General features: G+C 43.0%; 2 protein-coding genes across 22 annotated transcripts in view; one reads left to right on the forward strand and one right to left on the reverse strand.

The window, feature by feature from the left end:
* The window catches only part of DCUN1D3 (defective in cullin neddylation 1 domain containing 3), a 38,549-nt gene extending 35,646 nt beyond the window's left edge, over nt 1–2,903 (reverse strand). The window contains exon 1 of one of the 8 annotated variants that reach the window (XM_070568388.1): nt 2,706–2,903. The gene's annotated coding sequence lies outside the window, so the exon portion shown is untranslated. Of the gene's footprint in view, nt 1–1,796; nt 2,012–2,113; nt 2,403–2,700 lie in introns of those variants that run through there. The other 7 variants (XM_008532246.2, XM_070568386.1, XM_070568387.1 and 4 more) reach the window with 7 other exon arrangements.
* LYRM1 (LYR motif containing 1) lies at nt 1,894–21,391 on the forward strand. Of its 14 annotated transcripts, none has more exons than XM_008532241.2 (6): nt 2,691–2,815; nt 9,946–10,182; nt 14,662–14,820; nt 15,032–15,178; nt 19,180–19,272; nt 20,384–21,391. In XM_008532241.2, the coding sequence occupies exons 3-6, from the start codon at nt 14,662–14,664 to the stop codon at nt 20,498–20,500; spliced, it is 516 nt and encodes a 171-aa protein (XP_008530463.2). In that variant the 5' UTR covers nt 2,691–2,815; nt 9,946–10,182; the 3' UTR covers nt 20,501–21,391. The 14 variants fall into 14 exon arrangements, with proteins under 14 accessions (XP_070424492.1, XP_008530458.2, XP_070424493.1 ...); XM_008532238.2 differs by having other exon boundaries at nt 9,946–10,007; XM_008532240.2 differs by lacking the exon at nt 2,691–2,815 and adding an exon at nt 2,965–3,607 and having other exon boundaries at nt 9,946–10,007.

The following is a 21,391-nucleotide window of genomic DNA, read 5'->3' on the forward strand; positions in this document are numbered from 1 at the left end:
ACCGTCCACCCTACCCCTTTCTTCTCACTCCCCAGAACCTGCCAACCTCAATCCAGCTAGTTTTGCACTAACTAGTCCCTGAACCTAGAGGGCTCCTCCCCTATCTTTGCATGGCTGCCTCCTTTTTATCTAAAGCTCAGCTTAAGTGTCACCTCCTCAGACAGGTCTTCCTTGACTGAATCCTAGTCAGACACTTTCTATCACATCATTCTTATTTTCTTCAGCACTTAACAAAATCTGATTTATCTGCTTATTTATTATCTGTCCCCATCCCCAACTCCCCTGTAAGCTCCATGAGTGTGTGGACCTTATGCTTGTGTTCACCTTTTTACACCCAAGTACCCAAAACACTGGCTAGAACTTAGTAGCCAGTTAACAAATGCTTGTTAAGTGAATGAATTTTGGACTTTTTATTCAATGGTTCCAAATCAATTAAAGTGAGAACAGTAGTCATTCTTTTCTTTTGTTGCATTTCTGTGAAACGTCTAAACATGCTGTTACTTGTACAATCAAAGCACTTAATATTTTGTTTTAGCCCTGATGAGTAGGATGGCACCCCTTATGATAATTCTTCTAGGAATATGCACATAAACTCAGTTACAGAGGGACAGGATTTATGGATACTTTCTAAGCAAAGGATCCCTAAAATTTAGGCACTATCTCTTAAAGTTCTTCAGAAAACACAGTTCCAGATTCAACAGAGGATTTCCAAAGAAAACATCAACATCAAAATAGGAATCATTACACTTCACTCTGAAATCCCTATGACTGGCTAAAGGAGCATACTTAGCGTTTTAAACCAACATAGCATCAACAAAGAACCTTCTTTCCAATCATTCTTTGCTTTCTTCAAATAATTTTTTCACATCCATTACTGGTTTGTATTCTTCTTTAAAACGAAACTAAACTAAACAGATCACATTGTCTCATTTAGGACCATCTATACACAAAGAATCAGCTAAATAAATAAGATGGAAATCAGCACAAGCCGAATGTGTCACTGAAGACTTGTGTGCCAGACACACAAATGGAGAAAAAGATAAAAGAGCTATTGTCCAATTGTAAAAACAAAAAAGCAATATCAGGTTTTCTGTTCTCTGAAGTGCATCATGAAGTGTGGGTGGAGAGAAACACAGAAATCCAGAATTAGCCTAACATCAAATCATTTTGGAAAGAGTTGACAACATGTAAATTCCTCACACAAAGTATTCAGAGCAAGAGATCTTGATTCCTGGGCTATGATGCCATTTAGGAATCCTTGCAAGGGCTTTGGAATTCCAGTATTCGTAGGAGAAAATGCTCATTTTAATCAGGAGCTAGCAGGTATTGAGAGGTACTCCCAATGTGACACAGCCTGTAACTGGAGTATTATTACAAAGTGTGCAGTTAAGATCCGGGATAGAGGCTGAATGCCAAATTCAAAAGAGGTAACCAAGGTACCAAGCACCATGAGGAAAAAAAGAAAAACGAAACCACGACGTCTAGCACCTAGCCACAGAAAATTAAAGTGGAAAGGAGTGATGTGTATGAGGGAGGATGAGGGGTGAGAGGGAATGGAAAACAATACATTTGTCACCCCGTCCCACTTCCTATACAGGACACAGGCAAAGCCTCCAGCCCAATTACCTCAAGCACAGACGGTTATCGTTTATAGCGAAGGTGCACAGAAAGGCCTTCAGGTCTGAGCCCCTTAATTCCAGGGCTGTTAATGATTAAAGAGAAGGATGGGGGTGGGGAGGGAAATGAGAGCGGAGGGAGCTGGAGATTCACCCACCACCTCCCGCTTGGGCTCCTACCTCACAGCGCTTACCCGGGGCATAGGACCGGAGACTGCACCCCTTCCAGGGCAGCTCCGGCCCCCAGACCCCCAGGCCCTGGGTTGAGGGGTGCTGGCGGTGGGGAGGCAAGGACAGTGGGTAAGTTTTCTGAGCTCCGCGGCTGACACGCCACAGGCTCCCCTCGCAGCCTCCTCTTCCAGAGGGACCAGTCCAGACAAGGCGCTGATTTCCACTCCTCTCCTTCCACCCCGCCCCCATTCTCGAAAGTACCCAACCCCCGCCCCTTCATCTCTCAATGCCCCCCCTTTTCTCAACCTCCCCCTCCCCAAACTCACAGCTGCTCCAGAGGTTCCTCCAGTCAAACCCTTTCTGGAAACGACGGCGGCCCGGCGGGTCCAAACCACCTACCATCCCCGCTCGCGTTTCCAGGCTCCCTACCCCCGCCGCCTCCGCCTCTTCTTCCACCACTGCCGCCGCCTCCTCTTCATCTGCGGCCCACCGGCGGCGGCCGCCCCGAAGCCCCGCCCCCTCCATCGCCTCCTGCATCATCACTTCCGGTAACCCCGCAGGCCGCCCGCTCCAGGCGGGAGAGTAGGAAAGGGGTGGGGAGCGAACGGGTGGAATGTTGCGTCACGACGTACGCAAACACGTACGAAGCCGTCGCCAAGTAAGGGCAAAGACCTAGCGACCGGGAGGGAGGGCTAGGAGCTGCTGGACTGGACCATTTTTTGGCTGGAATGGGGGGGGAAGGATAGCGAAAGGGGTAAAGGGAAAATAGGGAAAGGATGAAGTGGGCTACATTGTTGAGTATACGGCAGAGGGTGGGCTAGAGTTTGAAGTTGAGGGAGGCTCGAGACTACCCCTGACCCGGGACTATGCTCCCACAGAGGTTCGCCCGGTGGTTTGATCTGGCCTGGCCTACCGGACCTGCCGGAGCTCGGTGGACTGCGGCTCAGCTGGGCTCCTGGTGCCGCCTCCTCCCCGCACGCTGGGGGCTGTGGCACTTCTGTGGGTGGGGAAGGCAGGACTGACGCAGAGTGAGTGTAGGGGATGGAGACGCTGACTCCTGGCGCGGGAGACTGGGGGAAGGGGTTGGCTCCTCAGGGGCAGGGGTGGGGTGGGGGAGGGGAGGTGCAACGTTGCTAGGAGACGCGCTTGTGTGACCCCAGCCTCTCGAGGGCGGCTCAGTGTCATCGCCATTGGCCTCGGGAACCTGCCGAGGGAAGCGGCCCGAGGGCCAAGAAGGGGAGGCCTAGTTTGGGGGCGCTGAGATGCCAGTTTGGGGTCCATCTGAGACTTTTCTGCATCCTTTGGATCCCCGAATGTATATGAGAGATTAAGAGGGGCAATGCTGGGGGCTAGAGGCGTCTTGCTGGCGAAGGCTGACCCAAACGAAGCCCCATACAGAATTCCGAGACTTTTTAGGACAGTGAGCACCAGCTTGTTAATTTCCTCAGTCCATAGAAGGGTGCCTTGCTTCGTGACTTTTTATTCGAGTCCAGGAGAAAGTTAAAAAGTAAATCAGTAAGGAAGATATCAGCAAGTGAGAAATGCCCCCGAAGACAGTCATACCGGGTGATGTCCTAGAAGATGGGGGGAGGGCCACTCTAAATCAGGTAAGGCTGTTCGGAGGAGGCCAGGTTTGGCGGAGATCCGAGAAAAGGGGGAAGTTGAGGAATGAGCTTTCTAGGTGGAGAAAAGATTCAACGGGAAGGGTTAAGAGGAAGGAAACGCGAGAAGGCCAGATGGCTTGGAGCAGAAAGAACAAGGGCCAGAGTGGTCTGTGATGAAGTGGCGGGGCCTGATCAAGTCGAGACTTTTAGACCAAGGTAAGGGTTTGGCTATTAGGTTACCAGAGGGTTTTAAGAAAGGGAGTGACCTGATCTGGTTTACATTTTTTAAGAAATCACTCATGGTTGCTGGATAGAGAGGGGAAGAAGTAGTCAAACCTGTTAGGAGGCTGTTACTTTAGGCCAAGAGAGAGGTGCTGGTAGTGTTGCAGTCTTGGTGGAAATGGAGAGAATTCAATTCAGAATGTATTTTGGAAGTAGAGCTTGCAGGACTTGCTGCCGAATTGGATGTGAAGTGTATGGGAGAGGAAGGAACCAATGAGCACTCCTAAGGGAAAATAGGTTAGAAGAGAGTATCATAAGTTCTCTTTTGAACATATTAGGTTTGATAAGTCTATTAACCATGCAGGTGAAGATGTTGAGAAGTTAAATATTCGAGTTAGGGGAAAAGTCATAATCAGATAGAATAAACGTAGGGGTTTATTCCTAGGTCACCTAAGAAGAGGGTGTAGATAAAGAGAAAGGCCGCTGAACTCCTTGGGGCTCTTTAAATTTAGAGATTACGCAGAGAAGGAGAAACGAGCCAAAGGGACACAGGCAAGGCCTCGAAGATAAAAGGAGGCCCCCTTAATATCCTGTAATAATGGGACCCACCCTCATAATTAGTGAGACTCATCCTCCCAATAGCCAGCTTCTACTTTCCTCTAAAGCCTGGCTCAAATCTCTTCCCGCCCTCCCTCTCCTAGTTGTCAGTGCTTTAGGACTTCTGTGCCGCCGGTGATTTGTGTCCATTATAGCAAGCCTGACTTGGCTGGTTAATTGTTTATTTGTCTGACTCCCCCATGGACTATTTCTTCTTTGTGTCCTACTGGCTCCTAGTACAGAGCCTTGCCCATAGGGCCCAACACGTGGTTATAGCTAGGTAGGAACACTGTGTTCATAAGGTATCAGTCCTGGACTTCAACATCTTCTGATAAAGGGGCTTTTGTCCCTGCTACTGTTACCACTGCCACCACAATTGACATATGGTCAATCTCATAAAATCTAGAAAGGGCATCAGAAGACGAATCAGAAGGCCTAGGTTTGAATCTTGGATCTGCTACTGACCAGCAGAGTGGCCTTGGATAAGGCCTTTTTCTGTGAGCTGGGGGGGGGGGGGGGGTGGGGTTAGCCTAGATTAGAGATTTCAAACTGGTAAGACACATATTGCCTGCAAACATATTGTTCAGCCCACAAAGTGATTTAAATTATTTTTTAAATTTACTTGCCAACATTTAAAAATTGGACATCAAAATCCAGATTTTCAGCTTCATTTGAAAATGAGACAATCTGGCAACACCAGCCTGAGGTTCCTACACAGCAACAGTCAACTGGAGCAAATGAGCTACTTCCCCCTTTGTCTGTAGCTCAATGCTCAAGTTTGTCTCTCCCTTCCACTACCTGCCTGACCCCTGTGGTCATTTGATTTGCAGTTCTTGGTCTAGAGCTATGCTGTCCATCTGTAGCCACTAGCTTCATGCAGCTATTTAAATTTAATACAATAAAAATTTTAAATACAGTTCCTCAGATGCACTAACCATGTTTCAGGTGCCCAGTAGATATGGCCAGTGGCTACACTGTTGGACAGCACAGATATAGAATATTTCCATCATGGAAGAACATTCTATTGGTCAGTGCTGGACAGGAGGAATTTGAAGGTACTCTGCGTGCTAATCATTGCACGTGTGTAAAGATGGACAATCACTGCTCCTACTCTCAAGGAGTTTTGTCTAGTAAGGAGTTCCAGGGCCTCTGCAGATGAGAGAACTTTCCTGTTTGATAGCTGTTTGATAGTTGGAGGGTACTTCGAAACTGTCATGAAGGCAGGGACTCCTGTGCAGAGCGAGGTTATTTATCAGATGTTTTGATCAAGGGTCAGGTGCTAGAAAGCACCTATATCTAATGTTATAACTACAGCCCTTTTATCAGTTTCCTAATTCAGTTCCTTAGGAAGTTATCACAAAGGAAGGATTTAAATATTAATTTAAATTTAAGTGTTTTGTGTTATCTAACTTCCCTAGTTCCTATGAAGGGTTGAACACACACACACACACACACACACACACACACACACACACACACACACTCTAACACCACCTCCTATTCCCGTAACTGGTTCTCACCACCTCTGATTGACCCTTACCTTGTCTTGTCTTTTCAAATATACTGATAAGGAGACAGATACTTCTATTTCTTTTGAACTGAGGGACCAAAACTTGGTTTCCAAAAATAGCTATATATCTCTTAGTTACAGTAGCCGATTGGAGTTCCCCTGACTAGTATAATCATGAATGTGCTCTTGTGCTGTTATATTTAGAATGAGTGTTCTTGCCTCATATGATCTTGTTTGAGATAGTTTAGAAGTCTTTCAGACACCAATATTTTGGGTTTTCCCTGTGTTCTGAAGATTTCCCATACTACAGAGCCTAACCTAATTTCTTTTAAGTAAAATAAAAATACCATCTACCTTCCCCTCCCTGCCCTCTATCTCTGACACACCATATTGTCACTTTCTATGTAAAAAAATGCTGTTTCAGAGAATAGCTGTGGTATGATTAAGTACTCTGCACAAGCATATCCTGAGATTTGCAAAACCGTGTGTGGCATTACACTTCCTTTTTTGGATTCTAGTAACCAAAAACTGAATCTAGAACAGGAAACAAGTCCATGAGGGGGGGGTGTGTGTGTGTGTATTCATGGAGGGGAGGAAGAATAGAGGAGAGAGGTGTTGGGGCACGGTTTAGCTTAAAGGTTATTTGATTTGGGTAAGGATGATACTGTATAGGATATGGATGTACACCAGAAAGTAGGGAGTATAAGAGATCTAGGAGAAAAGTGCTCCAAAAGATAAGCAAGAAGTAAGAGATAAAGGAAGAAAAATAGGAAGAGAAGCCTGGTCATGCCTTTGGTGTTGGCACCTGCATTGTGTTTCCAGTAAGAAGTACGCGCTGCGGTCTGGAGATAAGCAGTGCCTCCAACAGGGTTATTTACTCATCCTGAAGAACAATAGCCCTCTGCTGTACAGTGATTATTAACGATCGGAGGGAAACAGCTTTAGGAAAATCCATTACTACCACAAAGCAATAAATTTGCCAACAGGCAACAAATTTCTTTTCCCTCCTCTGCGGACAAAGCTTAGCATAAAAGAGGCCTATTGTTCCTCCTTTATTCCCTTCCATTGAGGTAAGGTTTGCCTTTGCTAATTCCCAATGCTAAATGATTTACATGGATTATCTCATGAATTATCCTTTCAACCTTTGCAGAAGGTTCTAATGTTACCTCATTTTACATTTTAAGAAACTGAGGCTCAGGAAGATTAAGAATTTGCCCAATGTGGTGAAGTCTGGATTCAAACCCAGGTTTGACCGCTCCAGAGCCCATTAGTTGATTGTTTGTATTAAATCTCCTGTTCCTTACATATGTGGAAAAACTCAGAATGCCTAAAACCAAGACAGTTATTCTCTATTCTGCTGTTGGGGCAAGAAAATCTGTTTGCCTTGGCATTATGAGAGCATTCAGTTACATAAAGGTTTTCCAAATGATAAAAGCTTTAAATTACAATTTTGGGGGTTGGTTTTGACCCGTGATCATTTGGGTGCAATGGACCTTATTCCCCAAAATGATTGTCTTTCAAGAAAAAAGTATCAGAACTGCATTTTTCTCATGGTTCTAAGCTTCATGGAAGCATAGTAAATCATTTTGTTCCAGTGGACAAACCCTAACTGGTCTTAAAAGAACTTAAGAATGAGGGTTACATTATAGCTGTGTAGCTTATACTGCCCTGTGTGGAACTGATAAGGCCTCCTCCCCAAATAACACTGAGTCCTCAGTTCTTTATCCTGATACCCACAGTACTACCCTTGAAAACATCATTGTGAGGGTTAATTAGTATTTTAAAATGCTCTAGGGTCTTCAGGGAAACTTGGTCCGAGTGCCACTGCTTATGGCTCAGGATGAGAATGGGCATTACTGGTGACTATTCTGTGTGCGTGAATTTATTATTCCAATAAATATATTTCAAGCTCCAATTATGTGCCAGGTCTAGGAGTGTAATGAATGAGACATAGTCCCAACCTTCTTTTCCCCGCCACTCCCCTACCAAAACACACACAGTGGAGGAAGAAAGGTAAGTCAAGCAGAAAATTACAGGAGAGTAGGATGAAAGATGGACATTATGATAGGGGTATGCTAGAGGTCCCCAGGGTACACATAGCAGGGATGCTGACCCAGTCTCAGTGTAAAGAAGAAGGTACCCTGTGAAAAGTGATGGAAGCCAAAGGATGAGAATCAACAACTAAGCAAAGAAAGAATATTTTGATTGTGTGAGTTGCGGCCTTCATTTGGCAAAACTCAGATCTAAGGAGATAGGGCAGCAGGACATGGGACAGGCCCCTACTGGTGCACAGTGAACACATAAGACAATGATTTTGCTTGTGTGAGTTTCACAATCTCCACCCTCTCCCCCCCTTAAACCCCGCACCAAAAAAAAAGTAAACTAAAAGTAGTTGGGAGAAAAATTGACTACGTTACATTATTGGTTATAATGAGAGAAAAAAAAATTCCACTTAGGGGCAGATCTTGAAAGAATGGAAAGAGTCTTTCCTTCCACCTGGGGCCTGAAAGTCCGTTAATTCCCCTTGCCTTTTCTGTCCCTTGTTTATACTGCAGCACTTCTTCAGTAGAGAGGAAAGCCTCATGAGAGCCCAACATTTGGAATTTTGACATTCCTGAGACCAGAGTCATACTTCTATAAATTTCATCTGGGGAAAGGGAATTTTCATTTCTGCTCTTAAACTCCTAAGTGTTCATCCTGTATGCTGTTTCCAAAGGTGGGGGAAATTGTTCCAAAGGTTGGGAAAAGGGTGAAGTGGATGAAGCCCCTGGTGCTAGCAAGGCTTCCCATAGGCCTCCTGTAAAATAGATCTAGACATGCCAAGGGCCTAGATGTGCTGTATAGAGTGGGTTCTTGGAGCCTACCCAGACCTTTCACTTGTGCGCTCAACAGCAAGTGGGAGGGTGAGTGGCTGGTGCTTTTTTTTTTTTAGAAGATTGATCACTGCCCATTATGAGTCCTCAATACCGACTCCAAAATAAAAACAGGGAAAAGCTTATGGTTAGGGAAATAATCATCCAGCTTTTTTGACTCGTAATCCCAACTCTCCTGTCAATTAGGTGGCATTAGGCAAGACTCTTTTCACCATCTGCAAGATTGGTAGAGTCCTAAGTGCTTAGGATATGGTTTGAAATCCAGCATATTTTAAAAGATGTAAATCAGACCATGATACTCCAACTTAATTAAAACTTGCTGATGTCTTCCTTTCGTGATTGGATTATAAACCAAATGCCTTTCTAGGGCCTAGCCTCTCAGCCTGTGCTGGATTCTGCCCACCTGAGGCCTCACCCCGTAGGCTTTCCCTGCATTAACATTGAAGTTGGTTCCCATCTCATAGCCTTTGTTCCTGCTGTTCCTCTTTCTGCACCACATTCCCCTTAACTCTTCCCATTAATTGGCTCCTTCACACTGTTCAGGACTCAGCTCAAATGTCACTGACTACTCAAAATAAATTAACCTCCACCTCTGCTTATTCGTATCATATTACTGTTTCATCCCTTGAAAGCACATATCACTGTCAGAAATCATTTGGTTTTTTTGGTATATCATCTGCCTCTGCCGCTAGACTCTAAGCTATTAGGAGAGCAGGGACCATGGCAGCTTGTTTATCAGTATCCCTGGAACTGCATGTGGCAGGCCCTGAATGAATGTGGAATGGATGGATGCTTGTGCGCTTGGGAGGGAGAACTGAGGCCCCTAGGGTGGTAGCACTGTAACGGAGCCCTGCTGTCCCTTCTGTGATGTGAGCTCCCTTTGGAGTGTCAGGGGCAGGGTTGCTGCAGGGATCAGAAGAGCAGAGCAGCCTAGCCAAGTGCACAGCCTCCTTTAAAGGTGCTAGTGGGTAACATAATTATTGAAGAAGGGCAGTTGCAGAGGAGGGGCAGAGGCAGATGGTAAATGGGAAACCTTATAAAAAGATTATTGTAATTCATCTGGAGGTGCAAAAACATGGTCTTTCTCTCTTTGTAAGGGAATAGAATTGTTTAGTTCCCTTTGTCACAATTAGCTAAGCTCGTTAAAGCAATCAACAGCCATTCAACCACATTTACTGAGATTGAGCAGCCTATTTAGTGATTACAAGTTTGGCCTCTGATTTCAAACTATCTGGGTTTGAATCCTGACCCTACCTTCTACTAGCTCTGTGACCTTGCACAAGTTACTTAACCTCTCATTGCATCAGGTTCCTCCTTTGTAAAACGGGATGATGGTGGTGTCTATCTTACAGGATTGTTGTGATGGTTATGGAAGTTGATATATGTAAAGCACCTGGCGAAGCCTCTGCACAGAGTAAGTGCACAGCAACCATAGTTGTTATTATTACTCTAATGAGCAAAACACAGTCCCTGCCCTCCAGGAATCCAGAGACTCTGAGAAGAAGACACACTGAAATTGCAAAGGAGCAACAGCTGGCTGTGATAGAAGCCGAGAGAAAGGAGCTCCAGACAAGCTGGGGAGGAAATAGGTATCTCCTAGGTGGGCTCGGGTGGCTAGCAGAAAAGAGGCATTCGAAGTGGAACGCCCCGCCAGGATAAACACGGAGGCGTGACCCAGCAGGGTGCTGCTTCCAAGCTTCTGTTTTTCAGACTCCACATCACAATTTTTACTCTCACTTACCTATATTTTAAACCAGCTTTAAAAATTGTGTAAATCATTTATTTAAAGGAAGCTCTGTATCACTACAAAATTGAAGTCACTTTCCATCGTGGATTTGATGGGCTCTTCTAATACACGTCCAAAGAATCATAACTAAGAAAGTACATATTGGTATTGTACATAAAAAGTCACCTCCCAAGTCAATTTTTGGGACACCTGCTGTAGGGGAGACTTCTGACCGTGACCAGAGGCCAAAAGGTACTGGCACCAGCACTGGTCAGCCTTTTCTTGGTGGCCCAGGCTGCAATGGAGGTGCTTGGTAACTCATTTTATCTCAGCACTGTGTTTATATGTGGGGTACAATTGAAAAAAAGAGGCCAGTTTCCAGTCACATCTCCTTCCAGGCACAGTTTGTATCTCTTATCTTTCCTCATTCTGGGCTTTTGGCGTTAAGGAGGTAATATGAAGCAGAGTTTGAAGAAATGTCAGTCTCAGAATGAAAACTATAAAACTTTAATTGTAAAAATTCTATGAGAATAGACTTCAGGGAGCTGGCAGGGTAGTGTAGTAGTTAGGTTCCTGCATTCCACTTCGGCGGCACAGGGTTAACAGGTTTGGGTCCCGGGCATGAACTTAGCACCACTCATCAAGCCATGCTGTGGTGGCATCCCACATAAAATAGAGGAGGATTGGCACAGATGTTAGCTCAGCAACAATATTCCTCAAGCAAAAAGAGGAATATTGGCAACAGATGTTAGCTCAGGGCCAATCTTCCTCACAAAAAGAAAAGGAAGAAAAAGAATAGACTTCATGGCTAGTGAGACTGCAGTTTGATTGTGGTCCTCTAAACAGTTTAATATTCCTGATGTCTCCTGTGGGAAGATCCCAACAGACCCCATTGCTTCAGGTCGACCCATACTACTAGTGAAAAAGGAAAAGAACTGCCTCGGCCTTGCATCAGTAGTGAGAGATCATTGATAGTTTTAGGGGAATAAATGTTGGTTTCAAGGCATTAAATCCATAGGAAAGAAAACTCTTATGGAAAAGGCACCTTGTCTAGGAACAAAGAGAAAAATATTTTTTCTAGGGACAAAGCCAAAAATACAAACCAAAAGGAAAAGAGCTCTAAAAAAATTTTTTTTTTATATTACTGATTTTGTTTCTAGAATCACAAGCTTTCTGTAGCAGAGATATTTTCATTTATTTAGCAAACAAAATTCCGATTCTGCACCTTGCTAGGTGCTGTGAATTCAGTGGTAAATAAGATGGATGTGGTTACTGTGCTCATAAAGGTTAGATTCTATTGGAAGAAGACAGACATTAACAAACTATTTCCTGAGTGATAAGTGCTACAAAGAAGAAATACAAGGAGCCATGGGAAGGTTCAGCAGAGAGACCTGATCTGATGCCCATGGTTAGGGGAGGGGGAGGGGATTTCCTGAGACATCCATGTTTTCAATGGGACCTGAAGGATGAGTAGGGGTTGGTCAGGGAAATAGGAGGGGGTCAGGGCAGAGCCTACTAGAAAGAGGTAGCAGATGGTTATGTACCCCTAGGGTAAGAAAGAACGTGATTCCCTCAGAGAACTAAAAGAAGTCCAATAAGAAAAGAACAAAAGAAGCATTTTTCTTTACCTGCCTTTTCTCTCAAGACTTGGAAGGAAGTGGTTGGCCAGACTTGTTAATACCGCACAATGGGGAATACAGCTTTAGACCCTTCTCTCTGGAAATCTTTAGGATTTAGGTTTTCTGGGTCACCTGATATTGGCAAGAGAGACAGCACTCATCTCCCTTTCACAATTAGTTTTCAAAACATTTAAACATTAATTGACATGTTTTGAAAATAGTCCTATTAAATATCAATTGTTAGTTCTGCTTGTTACCTCGAGTAACCTCACTGCAGGGCTTGTGTATCAGATTATGGCATATGATCAGTCACAGTTTGAAGTTGTGGTTCTTAGAGAGTAGAAGGAAACTGATTAAAGTCAGACTTTTGAGAAGGTTGCTGCTGTTTTAATATGCCAGACCTCCACTTTTCTCCTTAAGTGTCATGCAGTCAAGGAAGTTTTGTCTGTTAATGACAGGGAAGTGAAGCAATCATTAATAGAAGTTAGTTACAGACTCTCTGCCCCTCACAGGAACTGACTCACATATTTTCGTATGAAACCATGGAGTTTTAGGGAGAGCCAGAAACGCAGAAACCTGTTTCCCTACCAGGAAAAATGTCATCATCTTTTACGATTAGCCACAAAGCATGATGTTCTCTTTTGGCTTTTATGAATTCCTTTTAAGCATCATGAACGTCAGAATTGGTGTTGAATATAACTTTAGGCCTTTTAGCTTTTGAATTGGGTGAAGTAGTGCTTTCAAGCTTTTCCTCAAATGGTTAGGTCTTAGTTTGTTCCTCATTACTCAAGAAAGGTCAGCAGGGTCAGGATAAGTAGGCGGGGCAATCGTATTCCAAAGAAAAATTCTTTGTAAGATGAATTCCTTGCAGGTGCTTAGAATTTCTAGATAAACACACCTCTTCCAGCTTTCATCTGCATTCTTTAGATGCCCAAATTCTCATAAGCTCAGGACCACCCTAAAGCATACCATTTCCATATATGACCCCTCCTGCTTGGGTTGGGAATGGGTTGTGTTCCCAAAAGGCAGTGAGCAGCCTACTTCCCGATCCTGATGAGCCTGTTTGAGGGAAGTCCAGGACTCATAATGAGGTGTCCCAGTGCCTGGCCCTGCTAGTCACTCGCCAATCTGTTCTCCTTGTCTTCCCAGCCTACCCTTTTGTTACAGGCAGTACAGAATTCATTCTCCTAAATTGGACTAATCAGAATCCTCTAGTAGTGGGACATTTTTTTGTATCTTCTCTGAATTTCTTTTAAATGTAGAAGTAAATAGTAAAGAAGTAGGGTAAGGTTTTTGCATAAGTAGAAAAGAAAGGAAACACCTAATGTCCATCAACAGGAGGAGAGACAAGTATGTTGGGATGTCATCATACAGTGGGCAGAATTGCGGTACTGAGAATGTATGAACTAGAGCTAAATGTAACGGCATGGGTGAATATTACAGATATGAGCAAAAAAGCAAATTGCAGAAGAACATAATACCTTTTATATATATAAAAATTTTAAGCTTGCAAAGCAATACTATACAATGTTAAGTGTAAAGATATGTGTGAGAAAGATAAAAAATTCAGGATAGCGGTTTCTAGGAGAGATGAAGGGGAATTTGATTTGGAAGGGGTACAGTGGGAGTTTCAACTATATATATATTTATTCTTTAAGGTCCATTGTGAATATATGGCTGTTAGTTATATTATTCTCTGTGTCTTTTTGTATATCTGAAATATTTCATAATAAAAATAACTTAAAGATGACAGGGATTTAATTTTTAAAAATAGTTAGCTTTAGGGAATATACTTGGGTCAATTCTCATTTAGCCAATCCTCTGAAATTAAAACTGATGTTTTAGAGTAAAAACCCAGAGGGGCCACAAGATCTTCAGTCATCAGAAAGACTTTCCATTATAGTACGGTTCTTATGTGGACAAGAAGTAGACGAAGAATTTTGAGAAATATTTTCAACAAAGTTACAGATCTCTGGGTGGAATTGAGCCTCCAGACTCATTTTGTTTTGCCTTCATGGGATTCATATTTTCAAAAATAATAAATGTATCTTTTTTGAGATTTCATATTTTAAAAATCTGGATTGCTACCTATTGTTAAACTATCAGGGAATCTGGCCTTCCTAGGCCCTTGTTTCTACATGGCAGCAGCTGGCTGGGGCTGAGTAGCAACTGTCCCCTTTCAAGGGGGCACTCCTCTCCAGTTGGCCACTATCCCCACCCACCAGGTTCCTTTACTTTGTTACCTGTCAGGCCCTGGAGGCCCTTGAGTTTGCAACCCCTGCATTAAATTCAAGTTCTGACTTAAGTGGAAAATTCAGTTATCCTAAATGTGCTTTCTCCTAGGCACTCAGGTTAGTGATATAATTTTACCAGAATACACACTAAAAGCATCATTCCTAGGATATTCTGGTAAAGAATTTACCAGTTTAAAGAATAGTAAATGTGAATTTTGGTTTTACCATGTTTGTAAAAATGGCTGTCATCACAAATGGTGTGGGTGAGCAACCCGCAACTGTAGGATGGTGTACAAGGCCAGCTGAGAGAGAGCTGGTATTCCTACAGTGCTGTTCTGGCAGTGCTACCAACCAGATCTGTTGAGAAAGAGCAATTATTTCTAGACTAATTAAAGAGCTTGATTAAAAAAATGTACATCTGCCTAGCTGCCTACTGTCAAATTGAATTTTTATGCAAATTTTCCCTCTTCTATTTTGGTGGGTCTGAAGATGACAACAGCAACACGACAAGAAGTTCTTGGCCTCTACCGCAGAATTTTCAGGCTTGCAAGGAAATGGCAGGCGGCATCAGGGCAGATGGAAGACACCATTAAAGAAAAACAGTACATGGTAAATGAAGCCAGAATGCTGTTCCAGAAAAACAAAAATGTAAGTAGGCCCCACTTGGAGATTGCAAGGAGGAGAACAATTTCTTGTGGTGTTTGTTCACTTCGTTTCTGTCCTAACATTGAGAGGACTGAGCAGCACAAGTCACAGTGACAGAGTGTGGAGCAAGAAGGGGCCAAAGGCGCAGCCTAGCTAGCTTGCCCAACCAGTGGGAAGCAGAGCCCAGCCTGGTTTCTCTCTTCACTTGTTTCAGGTCTTGGTCCAACTGGTAAGTGGCTCAGCGTCCTCAGAAGACCCCATGACCCAGGTGACACAAGTCAGGCCAATGAGAATTTTCAGGGGAGGAGCAGTTCCTTACGCCCTTGGGTCTGTTGCCGACCACTCCCACAGGAGCTGTGCAGTTAAGTTTTCTTTTTCACTTCATAAGCTATTCAAAGCTTCTAAGTTATAAACCATTCAGAAGGAAGAGACTAGGATTAAGACACAGGGTTCCCTTCATAATTTAGCTTTGAACTCAAGCCTCTTTGGCCAGCAGACTGAGTTTGCCCTTTGGGACCACAGAATTGAGTAAAATAGTGCCTCCATTAGCTACTTTAATGAAACAGCACACCCAGACCCCAGGCAGCTAAAAGCCATTTCTAAAAGGCTTGATTTTGACCCATCCCAACAAACCATAAAGCATTATCTCTTAGCTCCTTAGGAAGACTGCCTGGCACCAAGCATGGAAAGAGGCTTTCAGCTCCTGACTTTTCATTTTTACCTCCTTCTCATTAACCTCACGGATTCAGTGCTGTCATTGTTCCCCTCATGAAACTTCCTGACAATCTACTCTCTTTACTTTTCCTTCTCTGACCCCGTCTCTGTCTCCTTTGTGGCCCTTTTTTCTCCACACACCCTCCTGCCAGCTGTAGGGGTCTGCTGAAGGTCAGCCCTCTGCCCTGAGGCCTGAGGAGCATGCAACCACCTTATGGTTCCAGCTTCCATATCTGGATACTCAGCCTCGGCCTCTCATGAGCCAGCTGAAGGCCCACACAACAAGCATAATGATCCAAAGCAGAACTGATCTTTCCACAAGAACACCTCCCCTTCCCAGCTTGCACACTTCTATCATGGCTCCTGTCACCCCTCTGCAATCCTTTGCTCTCATTCTTTCCTTCAACAAATATTTGAGTGCCCACCATGTGCCAAACACCAGACTAGACGGTGGGGATATAAAATGAGCAAAACTGAGACATGGTCCCTCAGAGGTGTTTCAGAGTTAGATGGAAAGAAATGTAAAATTACAATCGGGATCAGTGCTACAAAAGAAACCCTCCTACTCTGCAGCCCCTTCCTTCCTGGAAGCCCTGGAGCCCATGCTGTATAGGGGCCAGCGTGCTTGTGAAGCTTCTCTCTGCCCTTATGACCGTCCTCCAGCTTCTCCAAGCTGGAGCTGCTCCTCGTGTAGACCATGTGTGCCCCGGCAGAGTGCAACAGTCTTCTGAGGAATGTAAAGAAAGACTGCAACTGCTGTTTCTATTTATTTTTATCGCATTCTTTAAAAATAGCCATTTTGTGTATATTTATAATGAACTTATTTGTACATTTAATGAACTTAATACTTCATTTATAAATCGACATAAATACATATATCTGAGCTGTGGGCTCAGAAATTTTTATTGAAAAGAGTAGACGATCAAAAACTTTGGAGACCACTGACCTCCACCTACTCCTAAGTAGTTAGTCCTATTCTCTTTTTCTTCTTGTTTGCTTCATTTATGTTGGTGTAGTCTTCCCAACCAGATTGCGAGTTCTTTGAGCACACAGACAATATCTTGTACTTTTCTCCTATATACCATGGACCCTGCCTTGTGGTTGTCACTAAATTAATGAGCATTTACAAATACTTGGTTTATTTATTATTATTTATTTATTTATTTGAGGATGATTAGCCCTGAGCTAACTACTGCCAACCCTCCTCTTTTTGCTGAGGAAGACTGGCCCTGCCAGTCTTCCTGTACTTTGTATGTGGGATGCCTACCACAGCATGGTTTTTCCCAAGCAGTGCCATGTCCACACTCAGGATCCGAACCAGTGAACCCCGGGCCACTGAGAAGCGGAATGTGCGAACTTAACCCCTGCTCCACCAGGCCAGCCCCACAAATGCTTTGATTCAATTGACCTTCTCCAGGAAGTCTTCCTCAATTTCTCTGCCCTCACCCCACCCCACGTGGCCCCTATTCTAAATTCCTGTATAGAAGTCTGCAGCAGTCATTGCCTTTGTTGATTATATACTAGTGTGCCTCTTCTATAGCTTCCTGTGTCAGAGTTGTTGTTCTGCCCAGGTAATAAGCTTGATAGGTGAAGGCAGGGACCATGGCCTCACAATGTCCAGCCTGGTGCTTGGGATATCATAGTAGTATGTGCCCAGTAAACCTTTGCAGCGTCACTCACCTGAGGACTGCTCAAGACCCTTTGGGATTTTAGTTATGGCGATAATCAATCTTTCCTTTGCCTCTGCTTGAATTGACCCAATGTGGTGTGAGCCAGAGGGAGGTGTATGGGCCAGTGATGGTACGTGAGTGAGATTAAAGAAAATAGAACATCAGACAATTTCACAAATACTATGATTAGGAGAGAGTATGTTTACAGAAAAACTTCAATATTAGTATAGATGGTACATAACATGGCAAAACCACACAGGTAATATCTGAATGAATTTGGAAAACTCTAACCCAAACTTGGTCAGAGGGGCAGCTGGAGCCCTAGGAGGCCTCAGCCCCCAACCATATCTTTATCAGGGGCTTCTTTCTCCCCAATTCCTCACGAGGACATAGTAGTTTCTCGTATCCTCACTTTCTGTAAGAGCTTAATAATAATCCAAAGGTATCTCGTGAGCTGTTCTGAATCCTGTTGGGCAAATGGGAACATAAAATCTGTTCTCAAGGTGGACATTACAACAACAGCTTCTGAGAAGCGCAGAGGTCAGAAAGCAGAGCCTCTGCCCCAAGGGACTCAGCTGTGATTCTGTGCACTACACTTCCTGGAAGTCTTCTCTGCCTCAAGAGGTACCATAGGACAGGAGTGCCTTAGAATTTCCAAGCCATGCCAGCCCAGACATCACTGTGGGTGTCATCTGGGGCTGATGCAATCCCAGCTCTGCTCTGAGGCCCACTTGCAAACCCTTAACAGAGCCACATGTTGACTCATTTCCCGTCCTCAGAATGAAAGCATTTCTTCCCTTCTCCTACCTGGCTTTCTGTTTTTCAGAATGAACTTTTCATTCCTTTACTTGAAACTGGACTACCACAATTTGACTATTATGGAATTTCAAAAGTCATTTCTTCCTTTCACTGATAATGAGCAAGAAAGTTTACAGCTCAAAATAAGAGGTGGATTATTCCCTAGTATCTTACTCAGGGGGTTTTTAGACAATGGAGAAGCACTTCTCATTCAGTGCTGGTGAAAATGTAATTTAGATTTTATTCATGGTGATGTAAATTGGTACAATCTCCTAGAAGGTAATTTGAATCTAGATGGAATATCTGAGAATTAAAAATGCATGAACAGGGCCAGCCCCAGTGGCCTAGTGGTTAAGTTCAGCGCACTCCACTTCAGTGGCCTGGGTTCAGTTCCCAGGCATGGACCTACACCACTCATCTGTCAGTGGCCATGCTGTGGCAGTGGCTTACATGCAAAAAGAGGAAGATTGGCAATGGATGCTAGCTCATGGCGAATCTTTCCCAGCAAAAAAAGAAAAGAAAAATGCATGAACATATACTTTGTGATCCAGCAGTTTTCTCTTTAGGAATGTATCTTTTAGATAAATTTTTAGAGGAATCCATAATAGAATTGTTTATAATGGCAAAAGATTGGAAATAACCTAAATGTCCTTCAGTAGAAGATTGACTAAATTATAACACAGCCTTATGTTGGAATTTTGTGCAGCTGTTAAAAACAATGGGGCAGCTCTATATGTGTAATATAGAAGGAGCTTCAAGTTGTTAGTAGAAAAAGAAAAAGCAAGATTCAGAACAATGAGCTATCATTTGTGTAAGAAAAGAAAACTATGTACATATATGCTTATATATGCATAGAATGTCCCTGGAAGGACAAACAGGAAACTGCCAATAATGTCTCTGAGAAGGGAAACTGGGAGACAGGGGCAAGAGGGAGAGTTCGTTTTTAGATTCTGTCCTTTCGAATTATCTGAATTATTTTTACCATGTGCTTCTATTACTTATTTCAATAATTTTTAAATTAATCCACAGTAAGCTTTATATTAAATTGCTTTTGATTTTTCAAGTTATCAATATTTAAATGACTGGCTATGAACTGAAAAAGTTTAAGAAAATGTACATCTATACTTTATGTAGCATTAGAAAGATGCTAATAGCCTCACTTGTTTTCCTCTTTTAATAGCTCACGGACACAGATCTGATTAAGCAGTGTATAGATGAATGCACAGCCAGGATTGAAATTGGACTGCATTACCAGATTCCTTACCCAAGGCCAGTAAGTGTGACTCCAGTTAACATGTGATATGATCCTCATCAACCCCATTATTTCCAAGAATGTGTACGAAGGCTAATGTTTGCCAAGAAGTCTAGAGCTACTGAAGGAGGCGTGTTGGAAATAAACTGTCCTTGCATGCCACCAACCCATCACAACAAACTAAAATGTCAATAAATGTCTGATTTCTCCTACTTGTACAACTTTCCCACATATGGAAGGGAAAGCCAGCTCACATTTATATCGCTTTCTCTTTTGGCTTTCACCTTTTTTATGGAAATATATTTTTGTCATAAAAGATAGGTTTGTTGTTAATAAAAGAATAAAGTTCAAATATTAAAGGAATGCATAAGGTAGAAGGTGAAAATTGCCAAAAATTCTCACCCTGTGGGAGTGATACTATTACATTGGACCATATGAAATTGCCAGTATTCTACTTTTGACCTACAGAAACAGCAATTTTATATTGTATTGGCTCAGCCTAATAGTTTGGTAATATATCCGTTAGTCTTTTTTCCTATACTCATGTACATACGTTTTCTTAAAGTACATAGGACCCTGGGCCTACTGTTTGTTGCCTACTTATTTTACTTCATCTCTTCTGGACATCTCTGCTCCATCTTTTAAATGGTTGCCTTGTATCCTATTATAAGAATGGGCCATAACTTAACCAGCACCCTTTCAGTAGGCATTTAGGTTGGTCCCAGTTTTCCACTGCGCACAGAATATCTTTGTACACACGCTTTTTTCCTCACCTTCTTTGGATTCTCATCTCACTGTGTGGTCTCTGGTCATTTTTTCCTCCGTGCAGGCAATATGGCAAAGAGCACAAGCTCTGGAATCAGACACATCTGGATTCAAATCCTGGCTCTACCATTTAATGTATAATCTTGAGCAAGTTATTTAATTTCCGAGTTTCTATTTTCTCATCTATAAATACTGGAATACTTTCTTATGAGATTATTGTGAAGATTAATGTATGTGGGGATTATGAGGATTAATGAGTCAGTGTAGATTTAGTGCTTAGCAGAGAGCATGGTACTTAGTAAATCCTCACTGAATATAAGCTGCTGCAATGATTATAATTCTTAATATTATCATTATTCTTATTCAGATTCATCTGCCTCCAATGGGCCTTATCCCACTACGAGGCCGGGGACTTCGAAGCCAGGAAAAATTGAGGAAGCTTTCCAAACCAGTCTATCTCCAGTCTCATGATGAGGTTTCCTAACCCAGAAAAAAGTTTGTTTCTCCGAAGGCTGAGCCACTAGTTCTTGAATGTAAACCAGATGAACAAAACCCTTCTTCTTGATTGGGATAAAAATTCAAATATCTTCCCAAATATCATATCGTCCAAAATATTGGTACTCATTTCATGATGTGTGCTCACACGTCCCTACAGTTGGTCAGGGTCTTGCTGCCTGAGTGGACAACACTAACGCTAGGGGTCATGGACCTTACATCCTCGCTGAAGCATCATTTGGAAACAAGATAAAGCCTGTGGGAGGAAGACTGAAGGATGACAAAGCTTTTCATGGGAATGCCATTCGCCAGACATGCCAGCTGATACAAAGAAATTAGCCAGTCGCTGGATGTTCTCATGACTACTATAAAACTATATACCACTCTCAGAATATTTTTAAGTTTTTTTCACATTACAGATTTACTTAAAGTGGGCTTTTTTTCCTGTGTTTTGTTGTTTTTTGACCCTTCCAATTTCCACATAAACCATGATTATTTAATTTTATATGAGCTCTGTCCCTGCCCCCGACATACACACACACAAAAGCGCGTGTCTTTGTTTACACGCATATGTTTACTTTATCTTAATCCCTCTGCTTACTTAGGATGCACTTATGATCTGAAAGGCTCACTTGAAACTCATACTGCATTCATTATGAGTATTTTACCTTAACATAATTAGAAAGTACAAGGGCCAAGCTGGCTTTCAAATTATGTCTAAAGAGAAATGGAACAAGGAGAGATCAAAACATGAAAGATTTACACCACTGTGTGTGCGGAGTCAGAGGAGATACCAACAGCAAGTCATTTGTACATCAGTATCATTCCCTGTTAGCTCCAAAGAGGATGGGCATCACCAATAAAAACAAGTCTCTATCAA

This window comes from Equus przewalskii, chromosome 12 (assembly GCF_037783145.1).
Source record: "Equus przewalskii isolate Varuska chromosome 12, EquPr2, whole genome shotgun sequence".
Taxonomy (NCBI): Eukaryota; Metazoa; Chordata; class Mammalia; order Perissodactyla; family Equidae; genus Equus; species Equus przewalskii.

Bases quoted from the DNA above. Each gene is read 5' to 3' on its own strand.
- LYRM1 (XM_008532235.2), top strand. From the start codon at position 3,329: ATGCCCCCGAAGACAGTCATACCGGGTGATGTCCTAGAAGATGGGGGG. The intron at 3,395-14,661 runs GTAAGGCTGTTC...GTGGGTCTGAAG, and splicing joins GGAGGGCCACTCTAAATCAG to ATGACAACAGCAACACGACA. The intron at 19,273-20,383 runs GTAAGTGTGACT...ATTCTTATTCAG, and splicing joins AGATTCCTTACCCAAGGCCA to ATTCATCTGCCTCCAATGGG.